This window comes from Vollenhovia emeryi, unplaced genomic scaffold, assembly GCF_000949405.1.
Source record: "Vollenhovia emeryi isolate VEMERY1.0 unplaced genomic scaffold, V.emery_V1.0 DF939139.1, whole genome shotgun sequence".
Classification (NCBI taxonomy): domain Eukaryota; kingdom Metazoa; phylum Arthropoda; class Insecta; order Hymenoptera; family Formicidae; genus Vollenhovia; species Vollenhovia emeryi.
The window spans coordinates 493,188-507,352 of NW_011967227.1; the positions used below are offsets into that span (position 1 = coordinate 493,188).

Consider the following 14,165-nt stretch of genomic DNA (forward strand, 5'->3'; position numbering starts at 1 on the left):
TAGGCCGACCTACCGCCCAATTCGAGCGCGTGGCAAGATGTGCGCATAGCAATATCGATCGCCGGGCGGTCACATCTTGCCACGCGCTCGAATTGGGCGGTAGGTCGGCCTAAGACAACGATTTTTAATAATTAATTACTCGTTAACTATTATGAAAATTGCAAAATGGTACAGGACTTTTCCGTTCATCTCGATCCGTTCTACTTTCTCAAAAATTTTGTCGGATATGGAAAGACTCACCCTGTATAACGAAGCATTAAATGCAGAATTGGCAAGTTATCTTTTTTTTAGCTAAGTTAAGTTAAAGTTAACAGGCTTGAAAATTTAACTTATTGTTAAGATACAAGTTAATCCGTAATACGATTAATTGAATTAAAAGCTAAGTTAATAATAAAAAAATTAAAAAGTTAAAAGTTAAATATTTTATTTTCACATAAAATCTCAAAGACTTACGATGACGTAAATTGCATTGCATTTTGCGACTAGCGTTTGGACAATCACTCACACTACATGGAATATGGCCCATTTCATATGCAAACGGTGAAAAGTTATATAGGGTTTTTCGCGTCGCTGATAACCGATCATACACTCAGATTCCCGACATTTAAGATGGCGAATCCAATATGGCCGAACGGAACCCGTAAAAATCCAAATTATTCCAAGGTAACTTGTTTTTACTCGACATGCATTTGAACTCTTCAAAGCTATGAAATCGGATCAAAATATGGAAATAATAGAAAATACGAAATGTTAATTTTTACAATCAAAATTCAAAATGGCAAATTTTACAGTTTTACGACCATAGTGGGTCCGCAACCTTGAATTTCGGGAATCTGAGTGTATATTTGTAATTAGCGACCCCCAAAATCCCTGTATATGTATAATTTTTTACCGAAAAAAATTTTTTAAATTTTTGTTCGCTATATTGGTCTCCTCTTTTGAATGTTATATATGTATATGTATATATATAAGTATGGAAAATATATTCTTTAAATAATTTTACATATTAATGATATTTTGATTTTTGACGATTCACAGTCCGTAGATTGCTGAAGACCTATAATGGGTTAATTTATTCAATTATAGGAAAGACTAAAAATATTAATTTGTGATTATGTATTGTACATGATTACAATACATTAAGGAATTATATCTATAACCAATTGTGTACTTCCGTGTTCGTATAAGAAAGCATTTGAAACATGCAAATTTTTTCTACTGATTGCTTTTATTATACAAATAGAATTTTAAAATATCCAGTGATGAAGTGACGTGCGTCATTTTGTCGTGAATAGTCAATAAGCTTAGGTTATTATGTAAATGATAATGAAATCAAGAATTTTCAAGTGTTGACCTAATATATTAACCCTGATGTATTATTAAGTAGTCTATCGCAATGTTAATTAAATTCTTAGAAGTCATCGTACAAAGTTTAAAAGATTTAGGTCTACAAATAAAACAGTAAAAACTAGCCGAAGAAAATTGTAAGTTTGTTCAAACCGTACCAATATCGTTATGCAGCTTCATTAGGGTCTCCTTAATGGTCCACGGTCAATTGGGACCGTAGTCAAATACAATGTGATCAATTGGAATCGTGGTCAAATGCGACCATATAGTCAGCTGGAATCATGCCCATTTGTGTTTGTTACTATCTGCGCATACGCAGTCCACAAATGCCCATAAGTAAATCTGAATTAACTGCGTGTGAATGTGTGAGTGTGTATAAGTGTATGTCATTGTAAAAACGGTCGATTATACATATATAGAGTAACAAAGTGTGTGCGCGCGCGCGTGTGTGCGTGTGCAAGTTATGTTTGTATAATTTGAATAGCACTACACTATTTGTAATTTAATTATTGCATCTATTGAAAAAATGCCCAAAGAGCGAAATTAGAGTAATAATAATTTGCCAATTACAGCGTACAGATTTCGTAAATATATAAAACATACATATGATACTTTATTCTCTCCCTTAAGAAAGGAAAAGGGAGAACAATATTTTAAAATGAACTTGCACTATTTCCAAAAAAGGATTGAATTTTCCATATATAACATTAAAATAATTACTACACTACAAAAACTATTTTAAGCAATGCGACAACATTAGTTTTATTAAAAAGAGCTATATTTTCAGAGAGAAATAGCCCTGAAGCAGATATTTAAATTTGTAGCTTGCAAAGTTGTACGATAATAATTATTTAGTACAATTTTATGTTTCTTTTTATAAATTCGTTATAATTCTTTTCATGATTTCCTTCCTTTCTATCTCTATTATTTTTATAATTAAACTGAACTGAATTCGAACTTAAACTATTACGCTGTTTTATTATGTTTGTACATGCAGATACATTTGTCGATTTGTCACTTTATTCTGTACATATATAGTCTACACATTCTTCACACACATTCGCCAAAGCGCGTAAAAAGCTTTGTGTCTGACAGTAGATCGATGCGTTCTAAAAATGATTTACGAGTATTTGCCAAATCGAGATTAATAGTATTTGCAGAAAATGGATCAACCCCTCGATGGGCATCTTCTTGCATCCAAATTTGTATCAAACATGCTTTTGTTAGTGCCTTAAATAATCCGAAATGTTAAAAAACAACTCCGTTTACAAAATAATTTCAATTCCGCAAAGCGAATGAATAAGGCTTGGAAAAAAAACCTTTAAGAGAAAATAAACTCTTCTCCGAAAATTTATTTAATTTTAAATCCTACTGAAAATCTTACAACGTATGTATTAATTATATGAATTGAGTGCTTTAATTTATAAAATATGAACTCTCTATTATGTAATATTCTTCCTCTATAAAAAAGGCATGAAACGTCCGGAGTGCGTTCTCGGCCGCGCTCGTATTGTTGCCGCTTTTCCGCGATGCCGATTGACCGTTGCGAGTCTCGTCGGTCAAGGTGTGTCGCATTACAAATTGCGAACCTGGTTTCAGAAAACTTTGTATCTTTATCTTCTTTCCATAATTTATGTACATTATGCAAGCTTTTAATAAGAATGGTTATTGTTGATTTCAGGCGCTACTCTTACGTTTGAAGTCGAGCTCATGAATATTAGCGATTCGCCCCCAACCGCCAACGTCTTTAAGGAAATCGATGCCGACAAAGACAACCAATTGTCTCGCGAGGAGGTGAGAGCAATGGCAAGATCACTTTAAGTTTTTATTGGGGCCATTTGTGGTGCTGGTCGTAGAAAAATAGTGCTATAAACATCTCGTTACACAAGCTGTTTGTTTTTGTAACCACGGCCAAGAGTAATACGATGTTAATACAATTTATTTTTATTCTAAACCCTTTCGGATAGAGTCGTATAGTATTATTATATCTAAACACTTTCCTACTTTTATATGTCAGGTATATAACACAAAATAGTCTTGTAGTCATGTAATGCCTATTACACCTCGACAATTAAAAATCCAAATTTTCATATTGAAACTGAGGAATAAATTTTTAAAATATTGTTTAATAACAGGCAAAAGAAGATTTATTTTGCGGCGCAGAAATACTTTAGCAGCGGGTTAATGCGCCTATCATAAGATATGCGTAATAATAATCTTTAAATATTCCACTAAATTAAAAACTTAACAACATCAATTTTATTGACCAACAATAAATTTATACACTGTGGACAGTCACGTCACTTTCTGTGTATTTATTTTAGTTAAACGGCACGTGGTGAATTTTTCTGTTTGCAGGTGAGCGACTACTTGCGAAAACAGGTGATAGAAGCCGAGCAAGCTGGCGCTAATGAAAATGAAGACGTGAAGAAAATGCTAGCCGATCACGACAAGCTCGTGGAGGAGATCTTCCAGCATGAGGATAAGGACAAGAATGGCTTCATCTCCCACGACGAGTTCAGTGGGCCGAAGCATGATGAGCTCTGAAGTCTTCGTCCCTCATCGTCGCGTCTCCGAGCGCCCGTTGTCGACGTCGTCGTTGCCTCAGTCGTCGACGACATCGACGCGCCCCGCGCCACCACGTGTTCACCTCTATATAAAATCACCTCTTCGAGTCCCCTCTCGGGCGTTCCCGGAGGATCCACTGATCGATCGTGCCGAGTACACACGTGCTCGAACTCGCAAAACCAAGCGAAGTTATCAGCAAACGTTTCTGATACAGCGCCACTGATACTGGCATCAAAGGGATACGCTCTTCGGGAATCTCCGGCGCGTCGAGTCATATTTGTGTCCTCGATCGCAGGAAACTTGCAGGAGTAGGTGGACATTTTTGATTAACAACGAAGTTCGAAAATCCGTAAAGTAAAACTCTTCCCTGAAAAATTCGGAAAGAAAGTCTCTGGCAGGTTTGAGAACTATTTGCCGGTCCTAAGTAGCTTCAAGGGATTTCCTAATTTTTTATAATCCAGATGTTCTGAAGGATACAACTCCACTCGTTCGGAATCACGATTGCATCCCGTGAGCCATCTCAAACGCCCATTATTCGAAAACCTGCAGGGGGAATCTCAACTGATTTCCGGCGTGACCGCCTTCTCACCCTGGCACTTCTTGTTAGGAAGTTCTATAATCTTTGTCGCTCAATAATATGCTTGTTTAGGGTATTGGTTTTTATCATACAATCTCATTTTGAAGACCTTTATAACAATACAATTATTTCCGCAGTTATTTAATTTCTGTAGTTGGCTTATGTGTTGAGCAGAATTGTCATTTGTTTACCAAACAAAATTTCTGATAAAAACAACCTTCTCGTTGCCTGGTAAATCGTGAAAAATGTATATATAAAACCGATGGTCCTTAAACTACTAATATAAATTCCGGTTTTCTCTTTTACTATTTTCAATCGCTCTGAAAGTCTGCAGAGCTTCACAAAGATCCGTAGCGAAATTTTCGTGGATATTCCTAGGCAGGAAACATTCCGGCGCAACGACGTCATTGTACATTTTAATGCGATATAACAAAAAAAAATACACGGATGTCTGCTCGAATGATTGCACTGTAGTGGCGTGAAGTGAGAGGCTGTGTATGTTTCGCGCTATATATATATATATATATATATATTATATATAAAAATATAAAGAGAGAGATTGTGATGATAGAGCGAGATGAAGGTGTGACGGTAAGAATGTTTTTTCTACATGATTATAAATGTTAGCGTAACTAAAAGGCATCGACGTATGGTGCTGAAAATCACACGCATTCTGTCCTACTCTCAAAGCTTCCACCGACCTGTCCCCAGTCATAACGATCCCTTGCTCGAGAGTCGCGTGCGCGCGATATTCACGTAGGAGACAAGAAGAGGATGACGAAGAAATGGAGGAAGAGGTAATATCCCGAGGATGCGTAGTGGAGATGAATATGGTCGCTCTTACGCGAGCATCCCCCTATCGTCGCATTATTACATTTTAACTGATACGTTTTTATTACTACATTATATTGTATGTTGTTAAAGTTGGATGATGGTTAATAATAAATCGTGTGTCTCGAGCACAGTTTGTTATATAACTACCTCTTTCAATTTCTGCATCCCTCTCTGAAAGTTTACTCGCCGCAGTTGTAAAATGCAACGAGGTCTTTCGTAGAAATGCCATGAAATCTTTCTAAACGTATAACTGCCACAATTAGCGTTTCGTGCATGATGCACCCCTTACCTTTAATTTTTTCTTTTGAATGATTTTTAGAAATAATGCTAACCATTTTTATTAGTTACTAAAAGTGTTTATGAACACAGAAGTAAAATACTTAGTGCATAAAAAGTTATATTTCTAATTAATCATTTACTTTTTGCGCAAACAAGAAATTGAAAAGCTAAGTAAGTTTAAAATCTCAAATTTCAAAGAGCATCCAGACACTTCTTTTGAAAATTAATTCTCTATTATAATCGCCTAATAATTATATTCATCTTTTATTATTCCATATTTGATCATTGTGTATAAACTTAATATTAAACTTACCTTTTGCATTGTAGAAAATAAACTTCTGAAAACCTGAGGACTATTCAATTTTGAAATAAGTTGTCTTCCACTGAGGAAGAGGAAAAATATTCTAAAGGAAGGAGAGGAATCACATAATCGTGTCTATTTTTATAATTGCTTCTCCTTTTATTTAAAGAATTATTTCCACGGAAAGTTACAATGATTGCGATTATGCGTTTCTACGAAACGCAATAATGAAATGATAATTAAAATAATTAAGTTGCTAGGCAGATTAATGTCATCCGGTATATATCGGTATATTTGCTAATCGACAGGAATCATTCTAGAATATATTTACTTCGTAATGGCTTCGTTGTAAATGAACTGACGCGAGCAAAAGCGTCGATTACTTAGGCAGTCGGTCTGAAAAATCGGTCGATTCTAAAAATTCGTCGAGGCACATGCTGTTACATATGATTGTCGGAGTCGACCCTGTCGTCCGTGATTCGAATAAATCTTTCGAGAGAAAACGAGTACGATACGTAAAATGTATATAAGATACGTAAATAACGCACGTAAATAACTTTCAAAGAGACAAAAGGAAACGCAGTCCCACGTAGTCGCGATGTCTCGAAACGTTCAGAAATTTCTACATGGAATAAGGAAAATTTTGTAAACCAGAAAAATGCTTACAGAAGAGCCTAACACAAAAGAAAATCTCTCTATGAGGAAACTCCTATGTAATAATTCCTAATACGCATGCGAGATATTCTCTCTCGTACGCAACAACATGTCACTTCACTTGAACATTCGCTTAAGCCTAAATCACCGATTAATATTTGTCTAATTCGCGACAAAATTATATTATTTTTTTTTTCTGCTTTTCTATTGCTCATACTTATTATCCCATCTCAGCAACTCGACAGGTGCACATACGAAGTGCACATGGGGCTTCACGCAAATATCGAATTTGGCGAACGTCAGCAACGTGTCCCGGCGTCGATCGTGGTGCCGTCCGATCTCGGAAAGTCCTGGTGATAGCGGGAGGACAGGATCCTATAGTCGAAGATCTACGACGAAGATCGCAGTGTTTTCACCGAGCTTCCACCGTTCCGCCCTTTCCCAATATCGACGTCTCGCTCTTTCTTCGTCTCGTTTCGTGAGAGCATGTCGTGGCCTTCGAGTATTATCACAGTCAATAGCCCTTGATGTAGGCGGCGATGTGCTTCTTCTCCTCTTCCGAGAGACCGTTCTTCAGCGTTCTACGCACTGAAAAAAAAGTGCAACATAGCAGCTTGCGCAGATAATATTCTTTACTTTGTTGTAAGTAAAGTTGCTTAACACTCGCACGATAACATTAAAACAAATCAAAATTTTATTATATTTTGCCGAGTTCTCCAAAGCAAGTGTGAAAGTTTAAATATTTGAAATTACTCTTGTACTTGATACAGGCACTTTTGCTGAAAATTTCTCAAATCGCGTACCGAAAAACTTTACGATTAGAAAAATTAAGATGAGAAAACGATAAGTGATGTGAATGTTTGACGAGCAAGTAAGGCATTTGTACTTTGACGTGACGTTTAAAATTTCGTCGATTATCGAGGTTTATCAATCGCGGAAATGCTTGACATTTCTGGCATCGAATGCCGATCGCCGGTCCCGAGAAATGACGTAGCGTCGTAAACACCTCGGTTGAAAACAGTCTATTGTCATTGTGCCAAATCATTCACGCGGCGACAATCGAACGGGTCAGTTAGCGGCCCGCGCCGCTCGGTATATCGTAATATATTATTCTTTCTTGATACGCGTTCGCGACAAGTACGGAAAGAAGCCGCGATCGCTCTCTCTAAACAATCAGCGATCGATATCATCGGGTGATCGCTGAATCCTCGTGATTCGCTATCGATGCTCGGTTAACCGGCAAGACAGATGTCTCGCGCGATTCACGCACAAAATCTGTACGTCAGAAAATCAAAGCGCCAGCTAAAAGTTACTTTTTCATAGCGGTAACAACGGACGATAATTGTTTCTTTAAACGATGTTCGTATTTATTATATTTGGATACGAGTACATCTCGTATCGTCGCATTGAATCTCCTGCTTCATGCTGCTCTGTAGTTGCAAAGATTTAGTTTCCTTTTTATTCTCACAGCCAAGATTGATCTTTGCGAAAGCTTCATCGCGGAATTTCATATACACTGTGTAATACATAATAACGTAATAAATCAATCGTTATTTTATCCCTTACGAAAAAGTAACGAAATAATTACTAGAAAATAACTGTATATTAAACTATCAAAAATTACTGATGTACTTTTCTAATAATTATTTCGTTGCTTTTTCGTAAGAAATTAGCGAGACTTACTAATGAGTCCGCAAAGTGATACGCAAAGTGTACAGTAACAGTCACTGAACGAGGTAATGTGAAACACCAGGTATAAAATTTTCAACTTACATTTCATATTTTTCGTAGGCAGAACAACGAACTTCCAACGTTTATTTTTGTTTTTCTAGCTGCGCGGTATCGTGCGACGTTACGCGGGCTACTGTTTACGTGAAGGTCGCCGTGCTATCATTCGCTCGCCGAGCCTCGAGCCGGCAGCCGCGCGAGTCGATCCGTGCGTCGTATTACTTTTGCGTTATCAGTTTCCGAGACGCGATCGCGATGAGCGTGAGATTGAAATACCATTAATTTGTACCCGTTTATCAGTAACAAATAATGTTCGTTGATAAATTATTACAAGATTCTACAATCTGTAACGAGAAACGATTTGCAAAATGTAAACCGTGGTACTTTGGCGCGATTACATCTCGTTTACGCATTGCGCGTTGAATTATCTGTCGATTTCAATTGAGAGAAATTTGTTGCTGCATGTACGGCTTTGTGTTTGCTGAAATTCGTTCCGTCGTATTTCATGGCTTGAACAATCTTATAAGCAAGAAGTAGAGAAAATCGCTTATTGCACGTCGGTACGTCTCGAAATTATCTCAATCAATTGTTACAATTAAACAGCTTTTCATCGACTTTCATGTACGCTTCGCAGTTTATTTCGCGTATAAATTTGATTAAAATTCTATTGTTTACGGATTAACACCTACTTCCCCACATAGCACAAGACGTCCATCGGACGTCTGAATTATGTCCGTTTTATGTCGGTACGTCCGTGGACATGTTATGAACGTCCTAACGACGTCCATTTGTGGATATTCATGGGACGTTCATCAAAGGACGTCCTTAAGATGTCCAAAACATATCCATTTTATATCTGACTTCTATGGGCGAATTATGGATGTCCAATGTACGTCCTATTTGGGACATCCGTCGGATGTTCGCTACAGGATATTCAATGGATCCAAATCACATCCGTTTTACGTTAATATACATCTGCGATATTTGGTAGATCGACACACAAATTGAATGTGTGAAATCGTAATTTTTGTTGGTGCGTTCCGTTATTCACTGTGAGTACTGACGCTATGATGTCACAGAAGTGTCCTTCCGTTTTAGTTTCGTGCGCTTTCAAACTGCTACAAGGTTTTAACACGGAAACGGAACGCATCACAGTATGCTTCCAGCAGTTTCTATTTGTTTACGTTTCTAATTTTTGTTAAAAATGAGTGAGGTGTCTAATATAAATAAAAATATGATTGCATTAATTGCATACCAAAGAAACTACACATATCTACTTAAAAATTTTGTTAGTATTGAAACTATAAGTATTTAATAAAACATAACTCAAAATACACTCGTTCATTTGCCGAGTAAAATAATTTATTTTATCCTTATATCGCACCATTTACCTTGTAACAAATATCAGATCTGTGAGGATTTGCAAGTTCAAGATCAACGATTGTGTATATTTGATCTTTTTAAACCTTTAGTTTAAGTTTAAAGCAGTTTAAGGCCCGTATTCATAGTCGTTCCTCAATTCTCGAGATCAGTCTGTCTTTGTCTCGTGTCGCGTATGGAAAAACGTAGTAGGCGAGACAAAGACAGACTGATCTTGAGAATTGAATAACGACTATCAATACGGGCTTTTAATTATCCGGATTGTCCTGTATTTTCGTTTACCGAATGTTCATAAGACATTCGAATTCAACGTCCAATGGAGGTACTGTATTTTCGTCCATCAAAAGTCCATTAGACGTCCGAAGGACATCCGACTGGTCCGACACGGATGTCCGTGGGATATCCTTATTTGTTTACCGGATGTCCATAAGACGTCTTATGGACGTAAATAGGCCGGACATTTGGACATAATATGGACGTCCCATGGACAGTCAACGGACGAATACGGACATCCTACGGATATCCATGTCGGACCAATCGGACGTCCTTCGGACGTTCAATAGACGTCCCTGTGCTATGTGGGTCTTTACCGCAGATGCATAGCTTTTGATACTCGCGTTGCATTTTATACCATCAAATTAAAAGTGATTTGTCCATTACTACTTTCGAAACAAAAATGCAAGATGACATGTGTGTTGCCGGTTTGAATGATTTGCGCGACGGAAACTTATATACAGTTAATAATTGGTACATTTTACGGTATTTCACGTCACGTACGGGAGTGCCGCGCAAAATTTCGCGCGATCGTAATTAATCATTTTCGCGAGTGAATATTGTGTGAGTGCCACAAGGAAATCTGAGAGGATGAGCAGGCCTGGAAGGCATCGGGCAACGGCGGAGCAACCATGAGGTAAGTTTGATATTTTATACATACATATATGTACTTAGTATTTGCTGCTTGTAAAATTAGATATTTGCTCAATGTTTTCATCTTATTTATTCAAATGACTCGAGTAAGAGTTACAGACAAAATCATAAGTTAAAATTTTGTGAGTTTCATAATTTAAAGTGGGATTTTATTCGAGTATTACCCTATAATTATTTGATTAAATATTTATTTTAAAAAATATAATTTTTAATGCAATAATTTTTGTTTTATATAATTAAATAAATTAACAATTAAATTATTCTGTAATAATTATATGTATATTTGTATTTTATAGTTCCATATGGCTATGGTATAAACTCCGCTGTTGCGCATCGTATTATACAATACAGTAGGTAAGTTATACAAATACAAATACAAAGTGATACAAATTGGTGGGAAAATAAAACAAGTTTCATACATATAAAAAGACAAATGAAAAAATGATAATTCGTATTATCGAGACATTCTCAGGAACATGCTATGAAAGTAAAGAATAAAATGGTACAGAGTTACAATTATGATACAATTTCAATGTTGTATAATCGTTTTTATATTAATAATATGTCAAATGCTGAATTAATATTTTCTACGCTAACGATACCTTTTCATTAGTCCGGTGTAAAATTGTATTAAACTCGGCGATTTTTAATTAACGCCGCAAGCGACTGTCAAATAAACAGTTTACACTTAGCATTATATTGAAACTTCGAAACTTGGATTAATTTTGCCATCAGCAATTGCAACGATTGTTACAACTCTAAGAATAGGGTCATCAGAAATGTTTGATTTATGAACATTTAAGCAAGTTTGATTTATCAAACACAATGGAAAAAGCGTTTGAATTTCAAACACTTATACATAAAAGTAATTCACTTTCAAACACATTTACATTAAACATTGAAGAGTCTTTTAATATTGAGTTGCTACAACCAAGCACTAGTTAAATTAAACAAATATATACGTGTGATTTTCCAACGGAATCAAAATAAAATACAATTTATGTTTGATTGTTAGAAATTCAAACAGATTTATATTTCAAACACATACTGCATGATTACGCACTTATGACGCAAACACTTGCAAACTTATAACAAGAACTTTTTAAGACTGAAAGTTTCAAAAACTTTTGACAAATATATACTGCTTCTTTGCAACGCATAACTCAACGTTTGTTAGTATAAGAAAACTACAGTAATATTAAAATTTTATTATATTTTCTAATACAATTAAGAAAATTTATCTTTATAATTTTATTTGTACACCTTTGCAAAAATTTTAAGATACACTGCAATGTGTTTTTGCAAAGTACAAACTTAATTTGATGTAGGGTATTACTGTATTGTCCTCATTATTAAAAATTAAACATTTTATCTGCATAAAATTTTAGTTATTCAGAAAATCAAACACTTTTACGTGTATGATATATCAAATACCAACTAAAATTTCAAACATTTCTAAAATGTTTGAAATTTCACACACTGATAAACATCTTGAAAACGGCGATAACAAAAACGTTTGACGTTTCAAACACTTGTTATTTAGAGTATTCGCTTCGTGCGATGATATACTATAGCGGAAAAGTAGGACTTAGGGCGCCCATGGCGGCCGAAGTTTGCATTATTTGCTGGTGTGACAATTACCGAAAAATGGAAAAATTGCGAAAGGGAAATTTAAATTGTTGCGTGTATTAATGTAAAAATGTATTTCACAGATTTAAGATGTCTTTAAGACGACATAACGTTGTCTGGGATTTTACTTAAATTTCATTTAATACTTCCATGTAATTGTACCTTGTACGGAGTAGCATTGACAGACGTTTGCGGTATCACACTGCATCTTATTAAATGACTTATATTTGCACTGCGCAATTCTTCAACGCGAACTACACGCGATATTGCTAAGGCTTTTCCTTTCGGTATTGCACTCGGATTAAATTTAATGTCATGAGTAATGGGTCCAAATCCCGTTCGTATGATAAGGCTCATTGCAAAAGTTAGAGAAGTTAACCTACACATATAATGAAAAATCTATGGCAAATGTTTTGTAATATAACGAAAATTTTTTCATCGAAATTATAAAGAGACCTAAAACTATCAAGATACCTCACGACAGTATACGTAACTTGAATATTAGCAATCATTGACAGCTATTCCAGCAAAATATGTGACATTTCACCAACCGCGGCAGCACTAGTCTCTACGCACACAGCGAATACTTACATAAAGAAAATGCTGCTATATTGCTCCACGTTTTATAAACAGATAAAGGAAAATTGACGACTAATAATTAAAATATGCCGCTGCTAGTTTTACTGTTTCATGCATCGATAGAAATACCGGCGTAATCGGGTGAGATATTAATAGCGGATTAATGTGCATATGTGTATGTATAGCGGAATTCTGTTACACATGTCGCACTATTTCGATCACGTAAATAATTAACTAGGAGTTAATTTGCCGCTTTGTGTGGAGATTAGTCGACGTGATGGTTTGCCGATATGTCCGATAGCAAACAAACTGTTCGGAATACAGCTAGAAAGCCGACGGTTGTTGGTGGATTTAGGAAATTATTGCAATCGATTTCGAAATCCTCCCTCACCGTCCGAAGTAACTGACAATTGCGTAGCAGAGACGCAATGTTGGTGCAATTACGTTTTTATAAGTCGAAAGCTGAAGTTAAAACAAATATATTTATTTAAAATTTTATTTGAAATACATTGCAGAAACAAGATCTTATATGCAATTCAGAAGTTCATTTTGACAAAAGATGTAAAGTTAAGAAGATATTACCATTAAAGTCATACAGAAGCTCGATTCGAAAAGTAGAAAAACGATATTCCGTATTTTTGTGATAAAATTTAATTTCTATATACTTTCACAAATTTTAAATCATAAGAAAAATATAGGCTTGTCTCCTTAATTTAATTTAAGATTAATTGTAGTAATTAATTTATCATTGGTTTAATTTTGTTTAATTTTTTGAAGTATAATACAATAAAGTGATAAAAAAAATTATGTAAAAAGAGATTGAAATTTATGAGAGAGGCCAACAATTTTAACTATCTCGCGCTCGATACTCGCCGCAATAAATCCTGCTTGTTAAAGTCAACGACAAATTAGCATTGTCCGGTAATTACGGTTTCATTACGGTTTGCAAACATGGAATCGATAACGCGAACGACCGCAACGAACGTGCTTCGAAGTACCTACTCGGAGATAATAATGCTATCACACCGAGGACCCTCGATATCGATAATATTAGCTTCTTTGATCTAGTATCGTGTAACAAAGGATTCTCGATACGATCGCGAACTACCAACATTGCACGTATAATTTCTTTCTTCTATAATTACCCGTTATTCCTTTGATCCTTTTTGTTATCCTCGCAATAAGCGCATTTGCACTCGCGGAGGTACAGAGAGCAAATGGACAAAAAGTAAGTCCATATATACATAATCCTTTTTCTTATGGCAGAAAGTATAAATAGCACTTTAAACGTAGATATTTGTTCATTGTAATTGGAAATTAGTAGAGGAAAGTCCCCTATTATAAGACAGGCTCCTAATATGA

General features: G+C 35.6%; 2 protein-coding genes across 3 annotated transcripts in view; one reads left to right on the forward strand and one right to left on the reverse strand.

Moving 5' to 3' along the window:
* Positions 1-5,469, forward strand: part of LOC105567245 (FK506-binding protein 2) — a 72,882-nt gene extending 67,413 nt beyond the window's left edge. The window contains exons 3-4 of one of the 2 annotated variants that reach the window (XM_012021957.1): positions 3,029-3,153; positions 3,706-5,469. In XM_012021957.1, coding sequence (XP_011877347.1) covers positions 3,029-3,153; positions 3,706-3,894 — 314 coding nt within the window. In that variant the 3' untranslated portion in view covers positions 3,895-5,469. The remainder of the gene's footprint in view (positions 1-3,028; positions 3,154-3,705) is intronic. The other variant, XM_012021958.1, reaches the window with a different exon arrangement.
* Positions 5,470-7,069: 1,600 nt separating this feature from the next.
* The window catches only part of LOC105567248 (FH1/FH2 domain-containing protein 3), a 147,669-nt gene continuing 140,573 nt past the window's right edge, over positions 7,070-14,165 (reverse strand). The window contains exon 20 of the mRNA XM_012021962.1: positions 7,070-7,148. The gene's annotated coding sequence lies outside the window, so the exon portion shown is untranslated. The remainder of the gene's footprint in view (positions 7,149-14,165) is intronic.